The following is a 20,896-nucleotide window of genomic DNA, read 5'->3' on the forward strand; positions in this document are numbered from 1 at the left end:
CGTGTATTTACAGTGAGCATAATTAAACCTAATTACTTAATTAGCATAACTGCATGAAGCTACTAAACTTTGCCTATGTGATTATGGTGGTGGAGCACAGAAGAGATGAAGTCATGGTTGTCAAGGAAGGCAGGTTGTCTTAGCTTAGGGAGATGGACCATGGTCTGTCTAGTTGGTTACAGCTCCGAAGTACATGCTCAAGAATGTCTTAGCATTTTCAGGTACTCTGGGGGAAATGAAATCATGTGATTTTTTTTTTTTTCTTCTTGGGATAAAAAGGGGGAAACGGCAAAGTGACAAGCTTAGATTTCACCTAGATATAAGTGATTTGGGAATCAGTATCCAACAGAGGTTAATCTAACTGAAACTCTCAGGACAAGTTCAAGCATATGGGTCCAGGACTTAACTGCCTTAGTTCCCAAGATAATCCATTTTGGAATCATCTAGCTCTTTCTAGAAAGAAAGGAAACAGATAATGTGTTTCAGCAGCCTTCCTAAGTGGCACAAGCAGTAAAGAAACTGCCTGCCAATGCAGGAGATGCGGGTTCAATCCCTGGATTGGGAAGATCCCCTGGAGGAGGGCATGGCAACCCACTGCAATATTCCTGCCTGGAGAATCCCATGGACAGAGGAGCCTGGCAGGCTATAGTCCATGGAGTTGCAGAGTCAGACTGAGCAACTTAGCACATGCAAGGTATCTGAGCACTCCTTTCCTCCTTGGGCTCGCCAAACTTGGCATCACAGCCTTCTCGGGACTCTGCTACTTATTCTAAATGGATTTGAAAATAGGATTGAAGAAAAATCCAAGGGAACAATCCTAATTTATGTTCAGTTAAAACGTTATATGAGAGACTGCCTGGCAAACGGCCTGGAGATACCTAACTGGTGACGAAGGCTAAGGCAAAACATCACTGTTACCTTTACAACCTATAGCTCCCTTAACGGGGCTGGTTAGGATCCAACAAGCAGGTGCATCAGAACGGCCCACCCCCACGTTGGTCCTATTCTCTGCAAGCCACATTGAGCTAAGCCTCCCTCCTAAACCAATGAGAGGGAGCAAGCAACAGTCCCTCGTCCCCGCTTTCCCCATAAGTCAGCCCCCTCTTTTCAGCTCCACTCCCAGAGGAGAAGCTCCTAGCCCAGCCCTGTAACCAGACACCCTTCCTTCCAGGCAAGTCCATCAGGGCTTCTGCTAGAGAAAAACCTAGAAAGCCATATTTTTCAGTAGGAGCAGCTGCGGCTGCCATCTCTGCTCCGAGTTCTGGGGTGGGGTCCTTCCAGACAAAGGAGCCCATTCTCTGTATTTCATCTATAAGTCCATGACGCTGAGGTAAGTGGCTGGCAATAAACACCCATCATTACCCTGCGCTAGGCAAGGTGTGTTAGCAGAGAAGGGACAGAAATCTGTATCACGCCAATGTACTATCAATACTGCATTAGGTTCACAGGCTCCGTGCTCCCCACTGCAGCCGGGAAATCAGTTCCTTTTCCAGAAAAGACAAGGCTGATCAGTCCAGAAGAGGAGGAAGAGACAAGCCATATGTTCAGTCTTGATGAAGGAACCATGGGTCCCAGTTAAAGGGACATCGTTCACAGCTTTGATCATCTTTCTGAATGTCCTCACCTTATAGGCTGGTGGGGGGGGCTGCATCAAGCAATTGCCCTGAGGAAAGAGAGTGAGGACAGGACTTCTGAAGAGCTGCAGTGCAGCCGAAGAGAGGCAAGGAAGGGTGGGTCCTTCGCCCTGCGCCAGGGCCCACGTCACAGCTGTTGTTTAGTCACTAAGTCGTCTGGCTCTGTGCGACCTCATGGACTGTAGCACACCAGGCTCCTCTGTCCATGGGATTCTCCAGGCAAGAATACTGGAGTGAGTGGGTTGCTGTGCCCTCCTCCAGGGGATCTTCCCAGACCAGAGATAGAACCCAGGTCTCCAGAATTCCAGGCAATTCTTTACCACTGAGCCACCAGGGAAGCCCCCACGTTGGAGAACCCAACACTTAATAAAAGCTCAATGGATGTTTGTTGACTGGCTGAGGAATGAAGGAGAAAAGGGGATTGGAGGGACCCAACATAGATGGGGTATCGACAGCCCAGTGAGAGAGACAGGCTGTGAGGAGGACCCCGAGCAGAGCTGCCAGGTCAGCCAGGGAGGCTGAGTGACAAGCCCAGGGAAGCAGGAAGTAGAGGCGACTAGCCAGGAGGGGCTGAAGGCTGAATGCATGCCTATGGTTCAAAGGGCAGAGACTCAGGTGGAAAATTGAGTCCTGAAGGCCTGAAAGGGAGGCCGGAAGGCCAGGACCAGCTTGAAAATGACACGTGAGCAAAGAAAAGGAATTAGCAAAGCTGGGAGGAGCCTGGTGGGCTGCAGTCCATGGGGTCGCTAAGAGTCGGACACGACTGAGAGACTTCACTTTCACTTTTCACTTTCATGCATTGGAGAAGGAAATGGCAACCCACTCCAGTGTTCTTGCCTGGAGAATCCCAGGGACGGGGGAGCCTGGTGGGCTGCCGTCTATGGGGTCGCATGGAGTCGGACACGACTGAGTGACTTAGCAGCAGCAGTAGCAGCAGTAGCAGAGAAACCAAAAACAAAGGATTTGGATGCCTGAAGAGGTGAGGGTCACCAGGCATTCCAGGTGGGCACCATGGAGAAATCACTGGGGCAAACTGCTTTTTTCCCCCCAAGAAATTTGACAGTCATCTGATTCAAGTGGACATCTTTAAAAAAATTTTTTTTTCATTTATTCTTGGCTGTGCTGGGTCTTCATTGCTGCTTCAGCTTCTCTCTAGTTGCAGTGAGTCGGGGCCACTCTTGAGCTGTGGTGCAGCCTTCTCACTGCAGTGGCTTCTTTTGTTGCGGAGCTCAAGCTCGGTAGTTGCTAGTGCACAGGCTTAGTTGCTCTGTGGCAGCGGGGATCACCCCAGAACAGGGATTGAATCCGTATCTCCTGCATTGGCAGGCAGATTTTTTGCCACTGAGCCATGGGGTAAGCCCTTGACAAACTGCTTTTGAGACACTGTGACTGCATGAGCACACTGATCAGGAAGTCAAAAGACCAGTTCTGTAGTCAAGGTAGCAACTGGCCTCAGGCGAATGACAAGTTGGAAATGAAGTATGCTCACTATATATAGGTTAAGCAACTATTCAATGAGAATTCTACAATCATTCGTTGCTGGTACAGTTTAGGGTAGAGAGAAGATAAATAGATGCACACACGTGTGTGTACACACACATACACAGACACACTCCAGAAAGCACACAAAACAGGCAGGTATACACTGACAAGTCCAAGAGACCCTGGCACAGAAGGGGTCTCTGGTCAGTGGAGACCAGTCTGATAATGAGATCAACAGAACCTAACTTGCCTTGGTTGGAGAAGACAATGGCAACCCACTCCAGTGTTCTTGCCTGGAGAATCCCAGGGACGGAGGAACCTGGTAGGCTGCAGTCCATGGGGTCGCTAGGAGTCGGATATGACTGAGCAACTTCACTTTCAGGCATTAGAGAAGGAAATGGCAACCCACTCCAGTGTTCTTGCCTGGAGAATCCCAGGGACGGGGGAGCCTGGTGGGCTGCCGTCTCTGGGGTCGCACAGAGTTGGACATGACTGAAGCAACTTAGCAGCAGCAGCAACTTGCCTTGGTACAGCCACTTGGAAGACAGTTTGACCATTTCTTACAAAGTTAAACACCCTCTTACCATATGATCCAGAAATCATGCACCAAGGTATTTATGCAAGTGAGTGGAAAATGTCCATGCAAAACCTGTACACAAATGTTTATAGCAGCTTTATTCATAACTGCCCAAACTAGGAAGCAACCAAGATATTTACTATGGGTTGAATGGGTTGAATTGTGTCCCTCACCATCATCCCCCCCGCCCCCAAAATATGTTGAATTCCCAACCCCCAATACCTTAGAATGTGACCTGATTTGGAAACAGGATCATTGCAGGTATAATGAGTCAAGTCAAGATGAGGTCATACTGGGATAGAATGGACCATTAATCTAATATGGCTGGTGTTCTTATCAGAAGACAGCCTTGTGAAGACAGACACACAGGGAGGATGCCACGGGAGGACAGAGCGCTGGAGTGACGTGGCTGTAAGCCAAGGGATACCAGCAAACCACCAAAAGCTAGGAAGAGGGGAGAAAGAGTCCTCTCCAGGTTGCAGAGGGAGCAGAGTTCTCTGAGACCTTGATTTTAGACTTTCAGCTCTAGAAGCGTGAGATGACACATCTCTATTGTTTGAAAGCACCCAGTTTGGGCCACTTTGTTAGAGCAGCCCTTAGAAACTAATACAATGTCCTTCAGTAGCTAAATAGATGAACTGTTACAGCCATAAGATGAAGAAGCATTCATTGATTAAAAAAAAAAAAAGAAGTAAGCAATCAGGCCACAAAAAGACATAAAAGAACCTAAAATGTACCGGGCTAAGTGAAAGAAGTCAATCTGAAAAGGCTACATACTGTATGATCCCAACTATAATGACATTCTAGAAAAGGCAAAACTATGAAGACTGTAAAAAAAGATTAGTGGTTGCCAGAGGTTTAGGAGGGGAGATGAATCATGGACCACAAGAGAGTTTTAGGGCAGTGAGCCTACTGTATGTGGTACAATTACATACAATGGTGAATACACCATTAAATGGTGGATACATGACAGGATGCTCTTGTAAAATCCACAGAATTGTATACAATGCAGAGAGTGAACCTTGCAGAAAACGATGGTTTAGTTAATGATAATGTAGCAATATTTGTATTTTGATTGTAACAAATGTTACCATACTAATGCCAGATGTTAGTAATGGGGGAGATTTTGGTGAGGGAAGCGCTGGGGCATAGATGGAACTTTTTTCACTTCCTGTTTAATTTTTCTATAAACCCTAAACATGCTCTAAAAACATTTTAAAGAGATTAAAAACTGACTTGACCCCAGGGCCAAGTATTACCAAAGGCCACCATGGTCCTTTGGGAACTTGAGTTGGGGGAGAACTCAGAAAGAGGGATAAGTACCAATAGCCAGACCAAGGCTGGCCCAGCTTCATGACTGCAGGGAGCCACAGCCAAGGTTCTTCCCAGAGAGCTGTCCTTATCCTGGAAACAGGGAGAAAAGCGGGCCTCCAAAAAAACAGCATTCCTCAAAAGCCAGCTTCCTTGAGCCCAAGAAGTGGAGAGTGAATGCTTGTGGACCACTGTACTCCCAGGCAATGTGATCTGATAGAGAAAGGACAGATCTTGGAGTTAGTAGGTCTGGCTTCTAATCTCAGGCTCTCACTTAACAGCTGTATGAGCTACAACAAGTCCCTTAAGTTCACTGAGCCTCAGGTTCTTTATCGAGAAAATGAGTATAGCAGCCTCACCCTTAGAGAGTGGGTGAAAGACTGCATGAGATAAAAAAGGGAAAGGCCAGCCCAAGGCTTGGTCCAGAGGAGGCTGCCAATGCCCATCAACGACCTCTCTCTCGGTCTGTGATAGCAGCCTGCATCCTGGAATGAAGACATACTCACCAAGCATCATGTAGCGCTTGGTTGGTATCTTCTCTGACCCTAGTTCCATGCTATGTTTCCAGAGAAAACGAAGACTGATGACACAGAAGAGCTACATCCTTTGGAGTAAGTTCAAAGCTGGGTTTGGGAGATAGTACCCACATCTTTGAGGAGTGACATGATGACGGAAGATTTGACTTGAAGTCATGCAGGACTATTGTGCATGGCTTCTCCTTTCCCAGGAGGGAAAGATCATGTTGCAATAGCATGGGCCCAGGAAGGTCTCACGGGAGGTTGGAAATGAGCCAGTGGTTGAGTGATGAATAGGTGCAGGAAGGAAGAAGAGGGAGGGGGAAGACGTGAGGAGAGGAGACGGGCATTTGAAGCAGGAATTACACTATGCTAAGAGTCGGAAGCATGCGGTTGGAGGGAGACCTGGAAAGAAGTGTTCAGGGGTAAAGGCTGGCGAGTCATCAGCAGAAAGGAGCAAGGTGAAGCCTTCACAAGGCCCCAGGGGGAACAGAGTGTGCCATCCTGTGTCTTGGACACCAGCCCCGGTGGCAGTGAGCCCCTGAGGGTAGGGACCACGCATGCCTTTTCCTCCATTGTTTCCAGAGCCGAAAAGAAGGCCTGACACAAACCCTCCATGAATATTTATTGACTAGATGAAAAGGAGAAAAATCAGCACTCTGTGAATGACGATGATGCTAACGAAGAGGAGAGACCCCAAAGGAATATGCTCGAGTTTTACCAAGAGATGGAGGGTGTGGAGGATTCAGAGATTCCTGGGGAAATGGAGCTATGCGGCAGGGAACATCAAGAGGTGCAGGGCCGAGCAGAAGGAGACGGTGTCTACAAGGACCAGGGTCAGGGAGAGTCCCTGACTGCAGGCCCGCCAGGAGGGGCAGAGGGATGGAGAGGTGGGAGCACCGATGCTGGGAAGATGGGGGACGGTTTCCTCTGAGACAGAAACAACCTGGGAATAAAGGCACACAGCCTGGCCTGGGCACAGAGGGCAGGAAACGAAGTGTGACGGGGGTTAGCAACCCCAGCTGGCCCCTGCTCTCTCAACCAAGAGGCACAGCTGTCTTCTGAGAATAGGTTCAGGAAAAGGGGAGGAGCAGAGAACCCCAGGGCCTTCAGCAGAGCCAAGGAGCCTCCCAATCAGCCGATGGGAACGAGCCAGAGTGTGATCCTAACACAGCTGCCCACAGTCCAACTCAGTACAGGCACCATGACTGCAGCCCAGAGCTGTCACAAGGGCAACAGAAGTCACCGATTGCCCAGTGTGGGTACAAAGAGCTTGAAACCTCTCCCCAGTGAGCCATCTAGACCCGCCCCTTGGTGTCTTATTCACAAGGTGAGTGTGCTAAGTCACTTCAGTCATGTCTGACTCTTTGCGACCCCATGAGAGCCTGCCGAGCTCCGCTGTCCAAGGGATTCTCCAGGCAAGATTACTGGAGTGGGTTGCCATTTCCTTCTCTGTCTTCTTCAGAAGGACCTAGCGCCAAATCAGCTGGGTGACAAGGAGGCAGACCGGTTTCCTGATGCTTTTGAGCATCAGGGGGCTTTAAATAAAATAAATATGAGGCAGGCCTCACTAGATTGCAGATTCTGTATCCAGTCCTGAGTAGGAGCACCTTTATTCAGCTCTTCCAGAATCCCTGGAAAGGCCGAGTACATTCCAAATAAAGACAATGCCATATGCAGCACGCTCGGGGACACAGGTGAGAGGCTGTGAGCATCTGATAACGAATGGTAATGGGTGATCCCTAAACATCCTAGCAGCTCTGACACGCCATGAAAAACTCTATGGCCCGGATTGAAGACAGCGAGAAGCAAGAAGAAGAGCAGCATCTTCATCACTCCAGCTGGAGAGGTCCCCCCCGATTATGATAAACACGTGTGTAAAGAAAAGAAAAGCATTTTTGTGCTAAATCCATCACCGGGGGACTTGCGGAAATGAAGCTTGAAGTCAGGTAGCTGTGTCCCTATGATGTCTTCCCACGGTCCACATTGCTAAATGAGATGAGGAAGAGAATCAGACAGGAGAGGCCCCCCTGGGGGGCCCCTGAGATATGAGCATTTCTTTTTGCTTAATCCCCTGCTCCTTGCCATCACCCCCAAAGGAGTGACCCCAGCCCCGTCTGCAGCATCGTAAACGCCCGCTGTTATTTATCCGCCCAGGCGCATGTGGTTTTAATTATTTATGATGGTGTCTCCTCGCACACGGGGATGTGTCTTGGAGTCCCTTGCCTTTGACTGATGAAGGCTTTGTAATCAGAGACCTGCTGTTTCCCAGCCCGTAAACCTCAGTGAGGAGAGGGCCGGGTGCTCCCCTCCCCGACTGTGTGAGTCAGCCACAGATTCACAGAGGAGGATTAACTAAATCCCGTTACAAGGCTCCTGTACATTGTTTGTCCTGCCACACGTGTTTTCTGAAAACAATTAGGAGCCGCCTGCTGTCTATTGACAGGGCACAATGTGTTGCTTCCCTGAAAAGGGCATCTCCCCTAAATATCGGAGGGTTTGGAGGATATGGAGTCAGCGAGGGAGTCTACCCTGTGAGGTCTTATTTGTTCTCTGCTCCCTCAAGTCTTGTCGCTAAACCTGCTTCCCCACTGTCTCTGCTGACCTCGTCGTTTATACAGAGAAATGCCGTGAGAACCATAGAGAGGCTGCCTACTTTGAGTCACAGACGCAGGAGCTCCGGGGACGCTTCTCCGCTGCATCAGTTCCTAGGGCGACAGCTCCTTGGCTGGGGGCCAGGTCCTGACCTCAAAAGACATTCAGACCCCACGGGTCTCTCCACATCCACGGCACCCACTTACTCCAACAACCCAGAAGGAGCTGCCTTCCCACACGTCAGATTCTCCCCGTGTGGACACCAAGTCACCCGCCGTGGGATCAGGAGCCCACGTGACCCTCCTCTACCCTGAGACCCAGAGCTCCCACTAACAGGAACACAACCCATCCTCATTTTTCCTGGGTTCTGCCTTCACGAACTCATCTACTTGCTACAATTGATGTGTAACCCCATAAACCCACGGGCACGGTGCTTTCACAGTTATTCACAAACATCCAAGGAGTGGTGACAAGTTTGAGTCACCCCCACACGCACGTCCCTAATTAACGCGAAAAAGCCATGCTCTCTGCCTCTTGTTGTGGCTCTTGTGCTGTAACGAGTGTCCTTCTCGTGGTTTATTCAATGCCGCTTTCATTGTATATTTGTGCTTTCTGCGGGCGAGTTCGCTGTTTAAAGCAGCCCCCGAGCAGAGTGCTGAAGCAAGGTCTAGTGTTTCTATGAGCGTGAACACTGTGATGTGCCGTATGGAGAAAACAGGTGTGTTTGATAAGCTTGGTCCAGGCCTGAGTCACAGTGCTGTTGGCCACTATAAGCTCAATGTTAATGAATCAATACTATGTATTAAAGTGTCCTTAAACAGAAGCACGCGCAATACAGGTTACGTCTTGATCAGCTGATAAAAAGGTTGTGACCAGAGGTTCACAAGGAACCTGACTCTGGATTTCCCCAGGAACAATGGTCCAGGGTTCGCTAATTTCATGTTGTTGGTGATTTTATAGAATACTCGAAATAAGGAGAACCAGTTGCACATTCAACACAGCAGTGCCAAGCCTCTATTCAAGTACCAACATCACTCTAGAAAACTCAGCAAAGCCAACCCCAGACTAAGCTCGGACTCACGCTAGCATCACAGAAGGACTTTCCTCATGGCCACACCCAGGTCAGTTGAGGATGATCCTGATCTGAGGCAAGAGCTTTAAAGTCAGAGTAGAACCATTCTTGACACGGTCTTCCCCACTGTTTATCTGAAACACAGGTATCTTTCTTCCCTTGCCCAGCCCTGGTCTAGAACCCAAGTATCCTTCCTCTAACTGGTACTGATGGGGGAGTGTGACAAACACTGAGACAGATTCTAGAGGACTCTCAAGGTTGGGAGGCAAATGATGACCTTGTCCTGATTCAAGCTCAGTCCCTCCCATGGTGGCAATCCTCTCACTAAAAACAGAGCAGGAAAAACAGAAGCGAAGGCGGATGAGGTGGCCGAATGCCTGCTCTGCTATCAGACGGACTAGTGGGAGCAGCAAGAGTTCTGTGAACTGCAAAGAGTGCATCCCAAATATAGACAGCTCCACCGGGGGAGAGCAAGGCCAGGGGCATTTCTCCCTGCACTGACCTGGACCAGCTGACCGGATGAAGCGAACAGACTGGCAGAAGCCTGTGGGCAGGGGAGGGGGGACTCCCAGCCTCCCCAAACCTCGGGTTTCCTGTCTGCAGATGAGGCCTTAACCTAACCCATCTCTTCTGTCCCTTCCAGCTCTAAGGCAGTCTCCAGGGCTCCCTCTCTGGACATCACTGACCATTCTGGGGGAGCAGGAGCAGTGGCAGTGGAGGGGTGTGCAATGGGGTCACTGAGCCTAGATTTGAACCTGGGGACACAGCAAGGGGAACACCTGCCGGAGGGAGGGCAGAGGCACCGGGGCTCCAGGGGCCAGGAGAGGCCCTAGCAGACTCAGCAGAAGTGCAAAGGGAGGACCCAAACCACCAGGAGGTAAGAGAGAGTAGGAAGCAGGTGCCCTGAGCCCTCTGATCTCAAGGAGACATCTACGGTGAGGAGGGGAGGGGTCCGAGCACAGGGTCATGATCCAATCCTCAGACCGTACACTTCGGGGCACTGGAGGGGCAGCTGGAGAGATGTTTCCATTCCAAAGGTACTCGCCACCCTTCCCTCCCTTCCCGTCTGAGGGAGGTGTGGGTGGAGGGCCTGACGACCTTGCGGGCAGTAGTCTGGGCAAAGATTCCTGCACACACAGGCCAGGTGTCTACAGATACAGCCAGCTGTGCCTGTGTCCCTGCCTTACTGGAAGCCCCTCTCCAGGTGGGGCTGGGCCTCCTGCCTCCAGGTTGATTCCCCTTCCCCTGCCCCAAGCCCTCTCCACCCAGGGGCCTCTGTCCCGTGGCATCCCTTTGACCAGGCTGTTCATTGAGTTTTTAGACAAAGAAGGAGCGTCCCTTAGAGAGTGGGAAGTTAGCAGGTGGTAGGTCACCCCAGAATGTTCCAGAACCCCCGCCTACATGGTCTATCGCCATGCCCCCCTCCAACCCCAGGAGGGACAATATTCTCCCACGGTACTCACATGTGTCTGGCTTGTGGCAGTTGTGTCCCTGACGGAAGTACTGGGGATTCTCAATGACCGGGATGCGAGTCATGCCGATGACCACCGTATCTGGCCCGGCGTCCAGCGACGAGGGCGTGGTGATGCCATGGTTGATGTGATGCAGGGGACTAGCCGAGTCCTCCTCACCGCTGATGACAGCCACGGGACCTGCACACCCCAGGAGAGACATGGGACCCGAGTGAAGTCACATCCAGCCAGCGCCCAGCCCTGCCCACGGACCCTTCCATTATTTTTTCCGATCATATTTTCCACGGGAGTAAAATCCACTAGAAGGATATTCCCCAAATGCCCTAGATTCTGAATTGACAATAACCCCTTAATTCTCTTTCACGAGAGGGAGAAAACTCTACCCCACCATGCCACGGAAACAGCTGCAAAAGAAGAGTGAAATAATGACATGATTATTTCCTCTTTCTTCCCATCTAAATTAGTTCAAAATAATTAAAAGTTAAATTTATTCACTTATGTAACAACAACAGGATTTACAAAATGGCCCAGTGGTAGTATGCACCCTGTCCTTTGTCTCTTCAAGAGCTTTCAAAACTGCTGTCACTGTGGGGACTTCCCTGGTGGTCCAGTGGGGCTAATACTCTGAGTTTCCAATGCAGGGGGCACAAGTTCAATCCCCGGGCAGGGAACTGGATCCCATGAGCTGCAACTAAAGACCAAGTGACCTGGCACAGCCAGATAAATAAATAAATATTTTAAAAATAGACAAAGCTACTGATGCTGGGTCCCACCCCCAAAGATTCCGACTCAGCTGGTCTGGGAATGTATCTTGGGCATTAAGATTTAAAGAGTTTCCTTGGGAGTCCCACGTCCAGCTAAGTCCCTGGAGGCTAAGAACCTTTCCAGCATGGCCATCAGATTCCTACAGGAGTAGGAAGTAACTTTCACTGGACAAAGAATCTGCCTGTAATACGAGAGGCCAGGTTTAATCCCTGGATTAAAATCCCCTGGAGAAGAAAATGGCAACCTACTCCAGTATTCTTGTATGGAGAATTCCATGGATAGAGGACCGTGGTGGGCTGCAGTCCATGGGGTCATAAAGAGTTGGACACAAATGAGAGGCTAACACTTTCATTTGCTCTCAAGCCTCCCTGGCCCAGGACAGACTTGTATCCTGTCTTGCATAAGTCCAGTGCAGGCTCGCATCTGACTTGGACCAGCTTCCACAAATGACCGCACTGAGGCTGGAACACTATTAGCCTATGTGCCGCTGAGCCAGCAGTTCCACTCTTTTTTTTTTTGGCTATGCTGGATCTTTGTTGCTGGGCACCAGTTTTCTCTAGCTATGGTGAGGCGGGGGCTACTCTCTAGTCGCTGCGCTCAGGCTTCCCAATGCAGTGGCTTCTCTTGTTGAGGAGCACAGGCTGTAGGCACATGGGCTTCAGTGGTTGTGGTGTACAGGCTTTGTTTCACCAACGGCATGTGAAATCTTCCCAGGCCAGAGATCGAACCTGTGTCCCCCACATTGGCAGAAGGATTCTTAACAACTGGACCACCAGAGCGAAGTTCCATGTCCCACTCTTGAGAGCACTATATTTGCCCCAGTGACTTCAAAGAATACCATTTGCATCTTCACCAACCCCAATGCCACCATTTTCTACCCCAAAGAAAAAGCCTAGGACCTAAGGTGATCTGTGAACACAAGTTGACAAAGATAATTAATGCTACAATCTCGGTAAAGCAATGATTCTGTTTGCTGGTGTGATTCTCCCCTACCTACAAATAAGACTCCTGTAAAGTGAATTAGCTGTGACTGTTTGTGGCTTTCTACAAGTGGCGTTTTAAATGGCTGCTTTGCAAGACACATGGTCCCAAGACAAAGTGCCTGCCGTGATTTGGTTTTGCTGCTTGACCAATATTTCCACTGAAGAAATCCATTACATCTTACTGAAGTTTATGGGAAGAATATTTCCCATCAGATAGCAAGGTGAAGCACCAATGAGGCTGAACTAAATGGAAGACGGGTAAACGCAAACTGAGGACCCTGAATTCCACTCCGTAAGCACAGACAGGCTTGTTATGATCTGTAACAAATGTCTGACTGTGCTTGGAGACCACTTGAAAAAGTCGCAGGAAGGGGTTGCCGAAATTCTCGCAGTCATCACGTGCCTTGCAGAAAGAGACCAGCTCCTGAAAAGACATTGTAACTTTTTTGAAACACTTCAGAGTGATTTCCAGTTAAACACGGCTAGAGCACAGGTCTCTACCTCCTCTCCACGTTAACATACAAAGGAATTAAATAAATATTGGTACACAAAGAAGAAGAGGGGAGGCAAAAGGAAACGAGGTATTTCAACGTTTGGGAAGATGAAAAAGCAGAGAAGCAAATCTTGCTTACAAAGAGGAGGAAGATATGGGAGAAAGGACCACAGGGTCTGTGGCAGGGTTATCACATAAATGAGAGCATGCGTGCATACAAGTGGACACACACACAGACCAAGGCACAAAATTATGAAATGCCAGAACCATAAGGATAAGGAGAAGACGCTAAGAGCTCCCAGGAGGGTGGGACAGGTCATATTTCCAGAGGAACTGGAATCAGAAAGACAGCATAATTCTCCATAACAACTTCATACTGTTTCTTTTACTGAGCAAATTGCTTCAAAATTCTGATGGACAAATATTCAACCTAGAATTCTACACCTAAAAATGTATTCACCCAATGGAAGGGCAAAAGAGATGTATTTGCAGACATGGAAAATTTTACCTTGCCCTTTATTAGGAAGCAACAGCAAGTGGAAGCTTCAGCCAAACAAAGGGGCAAAGGAAGAAACGGGGAGTCCGGGGATCCAGTTCACCAAAGACCAAGCAATGGAAGGCCCCCACACCTCAGCTCCTTCTGTTCTCAGCATTATAGGATATGAGTTGTTATGGCAACATGGAGGAAGGGCATCAAGTCAGGAAGCGTTTGGAGACAATAGAACACTGGACATTCAAATCAGCTTTCATCGTCCATGGACAAAGGGAGTGGTCAATAAAATGTTTCAGAAGGCTGTGCTCTGAAACAGCATTGACGTTCTTGACATTATTTATTCTAGAATTTGGAAAGGGCTTAGGAAAGAGCCATAGGTAGAAGCGTCCTTCTGCAGTTGGGTTTCCCAGGTGGCACTAGTGGTAAAGAATCCGCCTGCCAATGCAGGAGATGCAGGTTCAATCCCTGGGTCAGGAAGAGCCCCTGGAGAAGGGAATGGCAACCCACTCCAGTATTCTTGCCTGGGAAATCCCCTGGACAGAGGAGCCTGGCAGGCTACTGTCCATGGAGCCACAAAAGGGTTGGACACAACTTAGCGATTCAACAACCACAATAAGCCATGGAAAGCGATGGCTGGGGTTGCTCACAAAGACTAGAAAGAAATGAGAGAATAAAGCAGGTTTCAGAGCTCTGGAGGACCCACTACTTAAAATGCACACAAAAGAAAGGGAGCTGGAAAAGGATGAGAAGAAATGCTCAGAAAAGTAGAAAAGAATCAGAAAAGGCTACTGTCTTTGAAGTCAGTCAGTCTATATACAGAGGTCATGTAAGATGAAAAATGAAATCAAGTCACTGCATTTGACAATAAGAAGGTGGCCTTGATGAGAGTACTTTCCACAGAACAGGGGAAGAATATATAACAAGTCAAAAAGGGAGAAGACGGTAAATAGGAAAGAAAAGGTCTGAAAGTTAAAGACTCAATCTAGAGATCCAACATATGATTAAAAGGAGGGAGACAGAGAGAGGAAGAAAAAGATGAAAGACTAGGGGAAAAAAAAAAACCTATAGAAAAATTTGCCCAACATACTGTCTAGTCAGTTCCCAAAACAATTAACACACACACACAGTAGGCTGAGGAGCTAGAAAAATTACCATCCTCATCATCATTTTTATTATTGAATGGTTCCCGTGTATCGGGCTTGGGAAAGTTCACTTCTTTATTTATACTGCCTCTGTGAGGTTGGTATCAATTTCTCCCCATTTTATAGATGGGAGCATGGAGGCATAGAGCAGTAATGTGCCCAAGGACACACACTAGCGAAGAAGTGGTGATGCTGGAATTCAACCCAGTGATCTGGCCCCAGAGCCTGTGTACCATTCCATAGCGCTGCCTCCTTGAAGGTACAGACTGAGAAAATGGATTTGTTCAAAGGGACAATTGATCGATTCCATTCATTCTCCTGCTTATGAGCAGCTGCTTTCAGATGCAGGTCCCTGAGACCCTTTTTTAAAGATGTCCCTCTTGAACCTTGAGAATGGGGACCAGAGTGTGTCACCTCATTAGACTCACCCAGATAGATTACAGATAATTCATCATCTGCCCCTCTCCCCGAGGCTGTGCGCATTCTTACTCAACTTCACCCACATCAGAAAGAGCACAGTGCCGTCAGTCTGCTGTTCAATCCTCAAGGCCCACTTACTCACCTCTGCTTGGCCGTAAACCACACTCCTTGAAATACAAACCAATCAAGAGTCCACAGACCCATCACTTCCAAGGATGTGAGAGAAGCCTGCAGCTTGCTCCCACCTGCCTGTGCCCAGTCCAGCACAGGGATACAGCTGGCGCTGAGCAAGGTAAGTCCTCCTTGGAGAGGGCTGTTCTGGGTATGCCAGAATATGTGGCATCCTTGGACCTGGGCATGACAAGCCAGTCTCAGGTTCATCCACTGTAATGAAGGGACCACTCTGGGAGGGGATAATGCTAGTAGGGGAGGCCATGTATGTGTAGGGGCAGGGAATATACCAGAACTGTCTGTACCTTCCCCTCAATTTTGCCATGAACCTCAAACTACTCTTAAAAATAAATAACAAAAAAGAAGTTTAAATTAATGTTTTTAAAAAGCCAGTCTTAGAACTTCTCTGGTGGTCCAGTGGTTAAGAATCCACCTGTCAATGCAGGGGACACGGGTTCGATGGCTAATCTGGGAAGATCCCACGTGCCGAGGGGCAACTAAGCCTGTGCCCACACCTACTGAGGATTCTCTAGCTCCTGTGCTCCACAACGAGAGAAGGCACTGCAAGGGAAGCCTGCACACCTCAACCAGAGAGTAGCCCCTGCTCACCGCGACTAGAGAAAGCCCGTGTGCAGCAACAGCAAAGACCCAGCACAGCCAAAACTAAATAAACACAATGTTTTTAAAAGCCAGTTTTCCCACACAAGACGTAACACATTTCCACATACCCTCTTGGGGTGACAAAACTGTCCCAGATTGAGAACCACTTGATAGAGGCAACCAGCATCAACCCTAAGAAACAATCTCCCTTCCCGAGTCTGGCCAATTTCCCTGTCACTTGCTTCACGGGGAAAACCACAGACCTGTGGTCCCTCTGGGAAACAAATCAGTTCCCCTTACCTGAATATCCCCAGAAAAAGAATCTATTAAGATATAAAGAAGGGACGGGTAATTCAAGAGACATCTCTGCTGTCTGGGGAGCTTTCTTCTCTTTCCTGAGCCCCAAGGCAGGTCAGGAGGAGTCAAGCTTGCTGTGTTCTGAGCTCTCAACACACACACACACACACACACACACACACACACACACTGTCTAGTATCTGCGATGGGTTTCTCTGCTGTCACTAATCCATTCCGAACTACACAATTATTTTGGTATGCAGCACTAATAAACAAAAAGAAAGAAGCCAGCTTACAGTCTTTCTGGTAAGTTCAAGCTTTTGAAAGAGACCTGAAGGAAAACAGGTCTGCTCAGACACCCCCCATCACATGATTCTCTTCCCAAATAGGTGCTTTTTCCTTTCCATCACACCAGTGGTAGGTTTTGATCTTTCACTACACCATAGTAGAATCAATGAATAATTAGAGAAAGCTTGATGACACCAACAGGTGTCCGACCCAGCAGGATGGTCCGAACAGTCTTTCTCTCCCCCCTCCCTGCTCCTTCTGCAGGAAAAAATAAGGGAGCAGATCCAAGAATGGTTCAGATTTTCACAAGTGGTAGATTCCAATGCAGGGCTCAGTATCCCGCAGAAAGCAAAGGCACCCCATGGGAACAGGACAGGGACTTTCCCTGCAGTGCAGTAAGCGCCGACCCAGGTGGGTGGGGCCCCCATCACAGGGGAGCTGGGGGCTGCAAGCCACACCTGGACTCGAAGGTCCCGGAAACTTCAGAAGCCTCGGCTTACTCAGGGTCCACAGTACAAAAGGTGAGGGGCGGGGGGACGTGTATGACACACTCCGAAAGAGGAAAGGGCAGCAGCCACCCTGGTCATGCATTACCATGGAAACATGTTCTGCCCATTCTGGATCAAGGGGAGGACCTCCTTGAAATCAGCTCTCCAGTGTTTCCCATCCTTGTCACTTAAATCCCCTTCTGTTCCACCAACCCCCTAACTTACAAGCATTAACAATTCTCAGATATTTGGCCCTAAGAACACCCAGCATTGACACTCCACTCTGGCCTTTTCCCAGTCAATGTGTGGAAGTGGAAATCTCCCATTTCCAAAGGAATGACCTAGAGTCCCAAGGATGTGGTTATAACAAGTGGGGAAAGGAAGGGAAAATTAACTTTTAACCAGTCAATCCTAAAGGAAATCAACCCTTAATATTCATTGGAAAGACTGATACTGAAGCTGAAGCCCCAATACTCTGGCCCCTGATGTGAAGACCCGACTCATTGGGAAAGATCCTGATACTGGGGAAAGACTGAGGGCAGGAGGATAAGGGGATGACAGATGAGTTGGATGGCATCACCAACTCAATGGACATGAGTTTGAGCCAGCTCCAGGAGATACTGAAGGACAGGGAAGCCTGGTGTGCTACAGTCTATGGGGTCACAGAGTCAGCTACAACTTAGCACCAAAGAGAAGCTGTAAAGTGTTTCCCTTAATTGAAAGAATAAAAATTCTTCATTTAGTAAGGAAAGAAAAAAATTGTAAGCTGAGATTGCTAAGATTCAGAGTAAGGACCAATCTTCTATAGCCAAAATTTTGAAGAAGGAAAAGGAACTAATGCTGGTTTTGCTCTCACACCTCAAACTGAAGAAATTATAACCACGGTGCATGGTGAGCGCAAGGTTAAGAAGGATAGGCATTACATTTGTATAATAAGATACTGTGAGAGAGAAATCACACCCATGTAACTTTTATTACAGTGTATTACTATAATTGTTCTACCTCAATTATCAATGCCATCAATCTCTAACTGCACCTAATTTATAAAGTAAATTTCATCATTTGTGTTGCTTAGTCACTAAGTCATGTCTGACTTTTTTGTGACCCCATGGACAGTAGCCCACCAGGCTCCTCTATCCATGGAATTTCCCAGGCAAGAATACTAGAGTGGGTTGCCATTTCCTCCTCCAGAGGATTTTCCCAACCCAGGGATCGAACCTGTGTCTCCTGCATTACAGGCAGACTCTTTACCACTGAGCCACCTGGAAAGGCCAAACTTCATCATAGGTATGTATATATAGGGAAAAACATAGTACATGTAAAGTTTGGTTCTATCTTCACTTCCAGGTCTCCAATTGGGGTTCCAGAATGCATCCCCCATGGATACAGGGTCAGGGTGGGCTACTGTACATCCATAGGAAATGAGAACACTATGTCAAAGAGATAGCTGCACCCTCGTGTTCAGAGTAGCATTACTTACAATAGACCAGATATGGAAACAACCTATCTACTGACGAATGCATAAAGTTAAATCATATATGCATATGGAGCTTCCCAGGTGGCTCAGTGGTAAAGAATTCATCTGCAAAGCAGGAGACATAGGTTCGATCCCTGGGTCGGGTATCTTCCTTGGAGAAGAAAACAGTAACCCATTTCAGTATTCTTGCCTGGAAAATCCCATGGACCGAGGGGCCTGGTGGATTACAGTCCATGGGGTTGCAAAAGAGTCAGGCATGACTTAGCAACTAAACAACAATACAGATATATATATATACACACATATATATATGTGTGTATATATGGGTATATATATGTGTATATATGTATATATATATACCCAGTGTGTGTGTATGTATATAGACATATATATACATACATACATAAATGGAATTGGTATATATCAAGCAGTTTTGATAAGAATATCAAATGGAATATTATTTAGCCATTAAAAAGGAGGAAACCCTGCCATTTGCGGCAACATGAATGGACCTTAGGGGCATTATGCTAAGTGAAATAAGGCAGAAAAAGACAAATACCATAAGATTGCACTTATATGTGAAATATTAAATGAACAAACAAAAAGAAGTTCCAGGGATATAATGCACACCATGGTAACTACAGTTAACAATACTGTACTGTGTATTTGAAAGTTGCTAAGAGAGTATATCTTAAAAGTTCTCATTACAAGAAACAAAATTTCTAACTGTGTGTGGTGATGGATGCTATCATTTCACAATATACATAGGTACAGCCTTAGAAAGCATCACTACGAACAAAGCTAGTGGAGGTGATGGAATTCCAGTGGAGCTATTTCAAATTCTGAAAGATGATGCTGTGAAAGTGCTACACTCAATATGCCAGCAAATTTGGAAAACTCAGCAGTGGCCACAGGATTGGAAAAGGTCATTCCAATCCCAAAGAAAGCCAATGCCAAAGAATGCTCAAACTACCACACAATTGCATTCATCTCACATGCTAGTAAAGTAATGCTCAAAATTCTCCAAGCTAGGCTTCAGCAATACATGAACCGTGAACTTCCAGATGTTCAAGCTGGTTTTAGAAAAGGCAGAGGAACCAGAGATCAAATTGCCAACATCCGCTGGATCATGGAAAAAGCAAGAGAGTTCCAGAAAAACATCTATTTCTGCTTTACTGACTATGCCAAAGGCTTTGACTGTGTGGATCACAATAAACTGTGGAAAATTCTGAAAGAGATGGGAATACCAGGCCACCTGATCTGCCTCTTGAGAAACCTATATGCAGATCAGGAAGCAACAGTTAGAACTGGACATGAACAACAGACTGGTTCCAAATAGGAAAAAGAGTACGTCAAGGCTGTATATTGTCACCCTGTTTATTTAACTTATATGCAGAGTACATCATGAGAAACTCTGGGTTGGAAGAAGCACAAGCTGTTATCAAGATTGCTGGGAGAAATATCAATAACCTCAGATATGCAGATGACACCAACCTTATGGCAGAAAGTGAAGAGGAACTCAAAAGCCTCTTGATGAAAGTGAAAGAGGAGAGTGAAAAAGTTGGCTTAAAGCTCAACATTCAGAAAACGAAGATCAGGGCATCTGGTCCCACCACTTCATGGGAAATAGATGGGGAAACAGTGGAAACAGTGTCAGACTTTATTTTGGGGGCTCCAAAATCACTGCAGATGGTGACTGCAGCCATGAAATTAAAAGACGCTTACTCCTTGGAAGAAAAGTTATGACCAACCTAGATAGCATATTGAAAATCAGAGACATTACTTTGCCAACAAAGGTCCATCTAGTCAAGGCTATGGTTTTTCCAGTGGTCATGTATGGATGTGAGAGTTGGACTGTGAAGAAAGTTGAGCACCGAAGAATTGATGCTTTTGAACTGTGGTGTTGGAGAAGACTCCTGAGAGTCCCTTGGACTGCAAGGAGATCCAACCAGTCCATTCTGAAGGAGATCAGCCCTGGGTGTTCTTTGGAGGGAATGATGCTAAAGCTGAAACTCCAGTACTTTGGCCACCTCATGCGAAGAGTTGACTCATTGGAAAAGACTCTGATGCTGGGAGGGATTGGGGGCAGGAGGAAAAGGGGACGACAGGTGATGAGATGGCTGGATGGCATCACCAACTCAATGGACGTGAGTTTGAGTGAAGTCAGGGAGTTGATGATGGACAGGGAGGCCTGGTGTGCTGCGATTCATGGGATCACAAAGAGTCGGACACAACTGAGCAACTGAACTGAACTGACTCACTACATTGGGCACCTGGAACTAATATAATAATACAATGTCATACATCAATTACATCACAATTAAAAACAAAACAGTGTGTGATCTGCTACATTGTCTTTTTCCTTCCTTGGCAATTGTTGAAGCATGAGGCAGCGCCCCAGGCAACCTCCATTCTGAGTGAAACTGACATAGAGTTGAGGTCTCCAGCCAACACTTGGTGCACATGTGGCATAAGTGAGAAATACAGCTTTGTTGTTTTAAGTCATGGAGATTGGCAGAGGTGCTGTTTGTTATTACAGCATAACCCGATTCATGCTGACTCATATAGGAATGAAGTCGTCTTGTACTTAACAATGTTACTTTAATCCTTTGCTTCAGACA

At 47.5% G+C, this 20,896-nt stretch overlaps 1 protein-coding gene across 1 annotated transcript in view; it reads right to left on the reverse strand.

Moving 5' to 3' along the window:
- The window catches only part of NTRK3 (neurotrophic receptor tyrosine kinase 3), a 428,727-nt gene that overhangs the window by 163,301 nt on the left and 244,530 nt on the right, over positions 1–20,896 (reverse strand). Inside the window, exon 11 of the mRNA XM_027521083.1 lies at positions 10,650–10,838. Coding sequence (XP_027376884.1) covers positions 10,650–10,838 — 189 coding nt within the window. The remainder of the gene's footprint in view (positions 1–10,649; positions 10,839–20,896) is intronic.

Source organism: Bos indicus x Bos taurus, chromosome 21 (assembly GCF_003369695.1).
Source record: "Bos indicus x Bos taurus breed Angus x Brahman F1 hybrid chromosome 21, Bos_hybrid_MaternalHap_v2.0, whole genome shotgun sequence".
NCBI classification, from domain to species: Eukaryota; Metazoa; Chordata; class Mammalia; order Artiodactyla; family Bovidae; genus Bos; species Bos indicus x Bos taurus.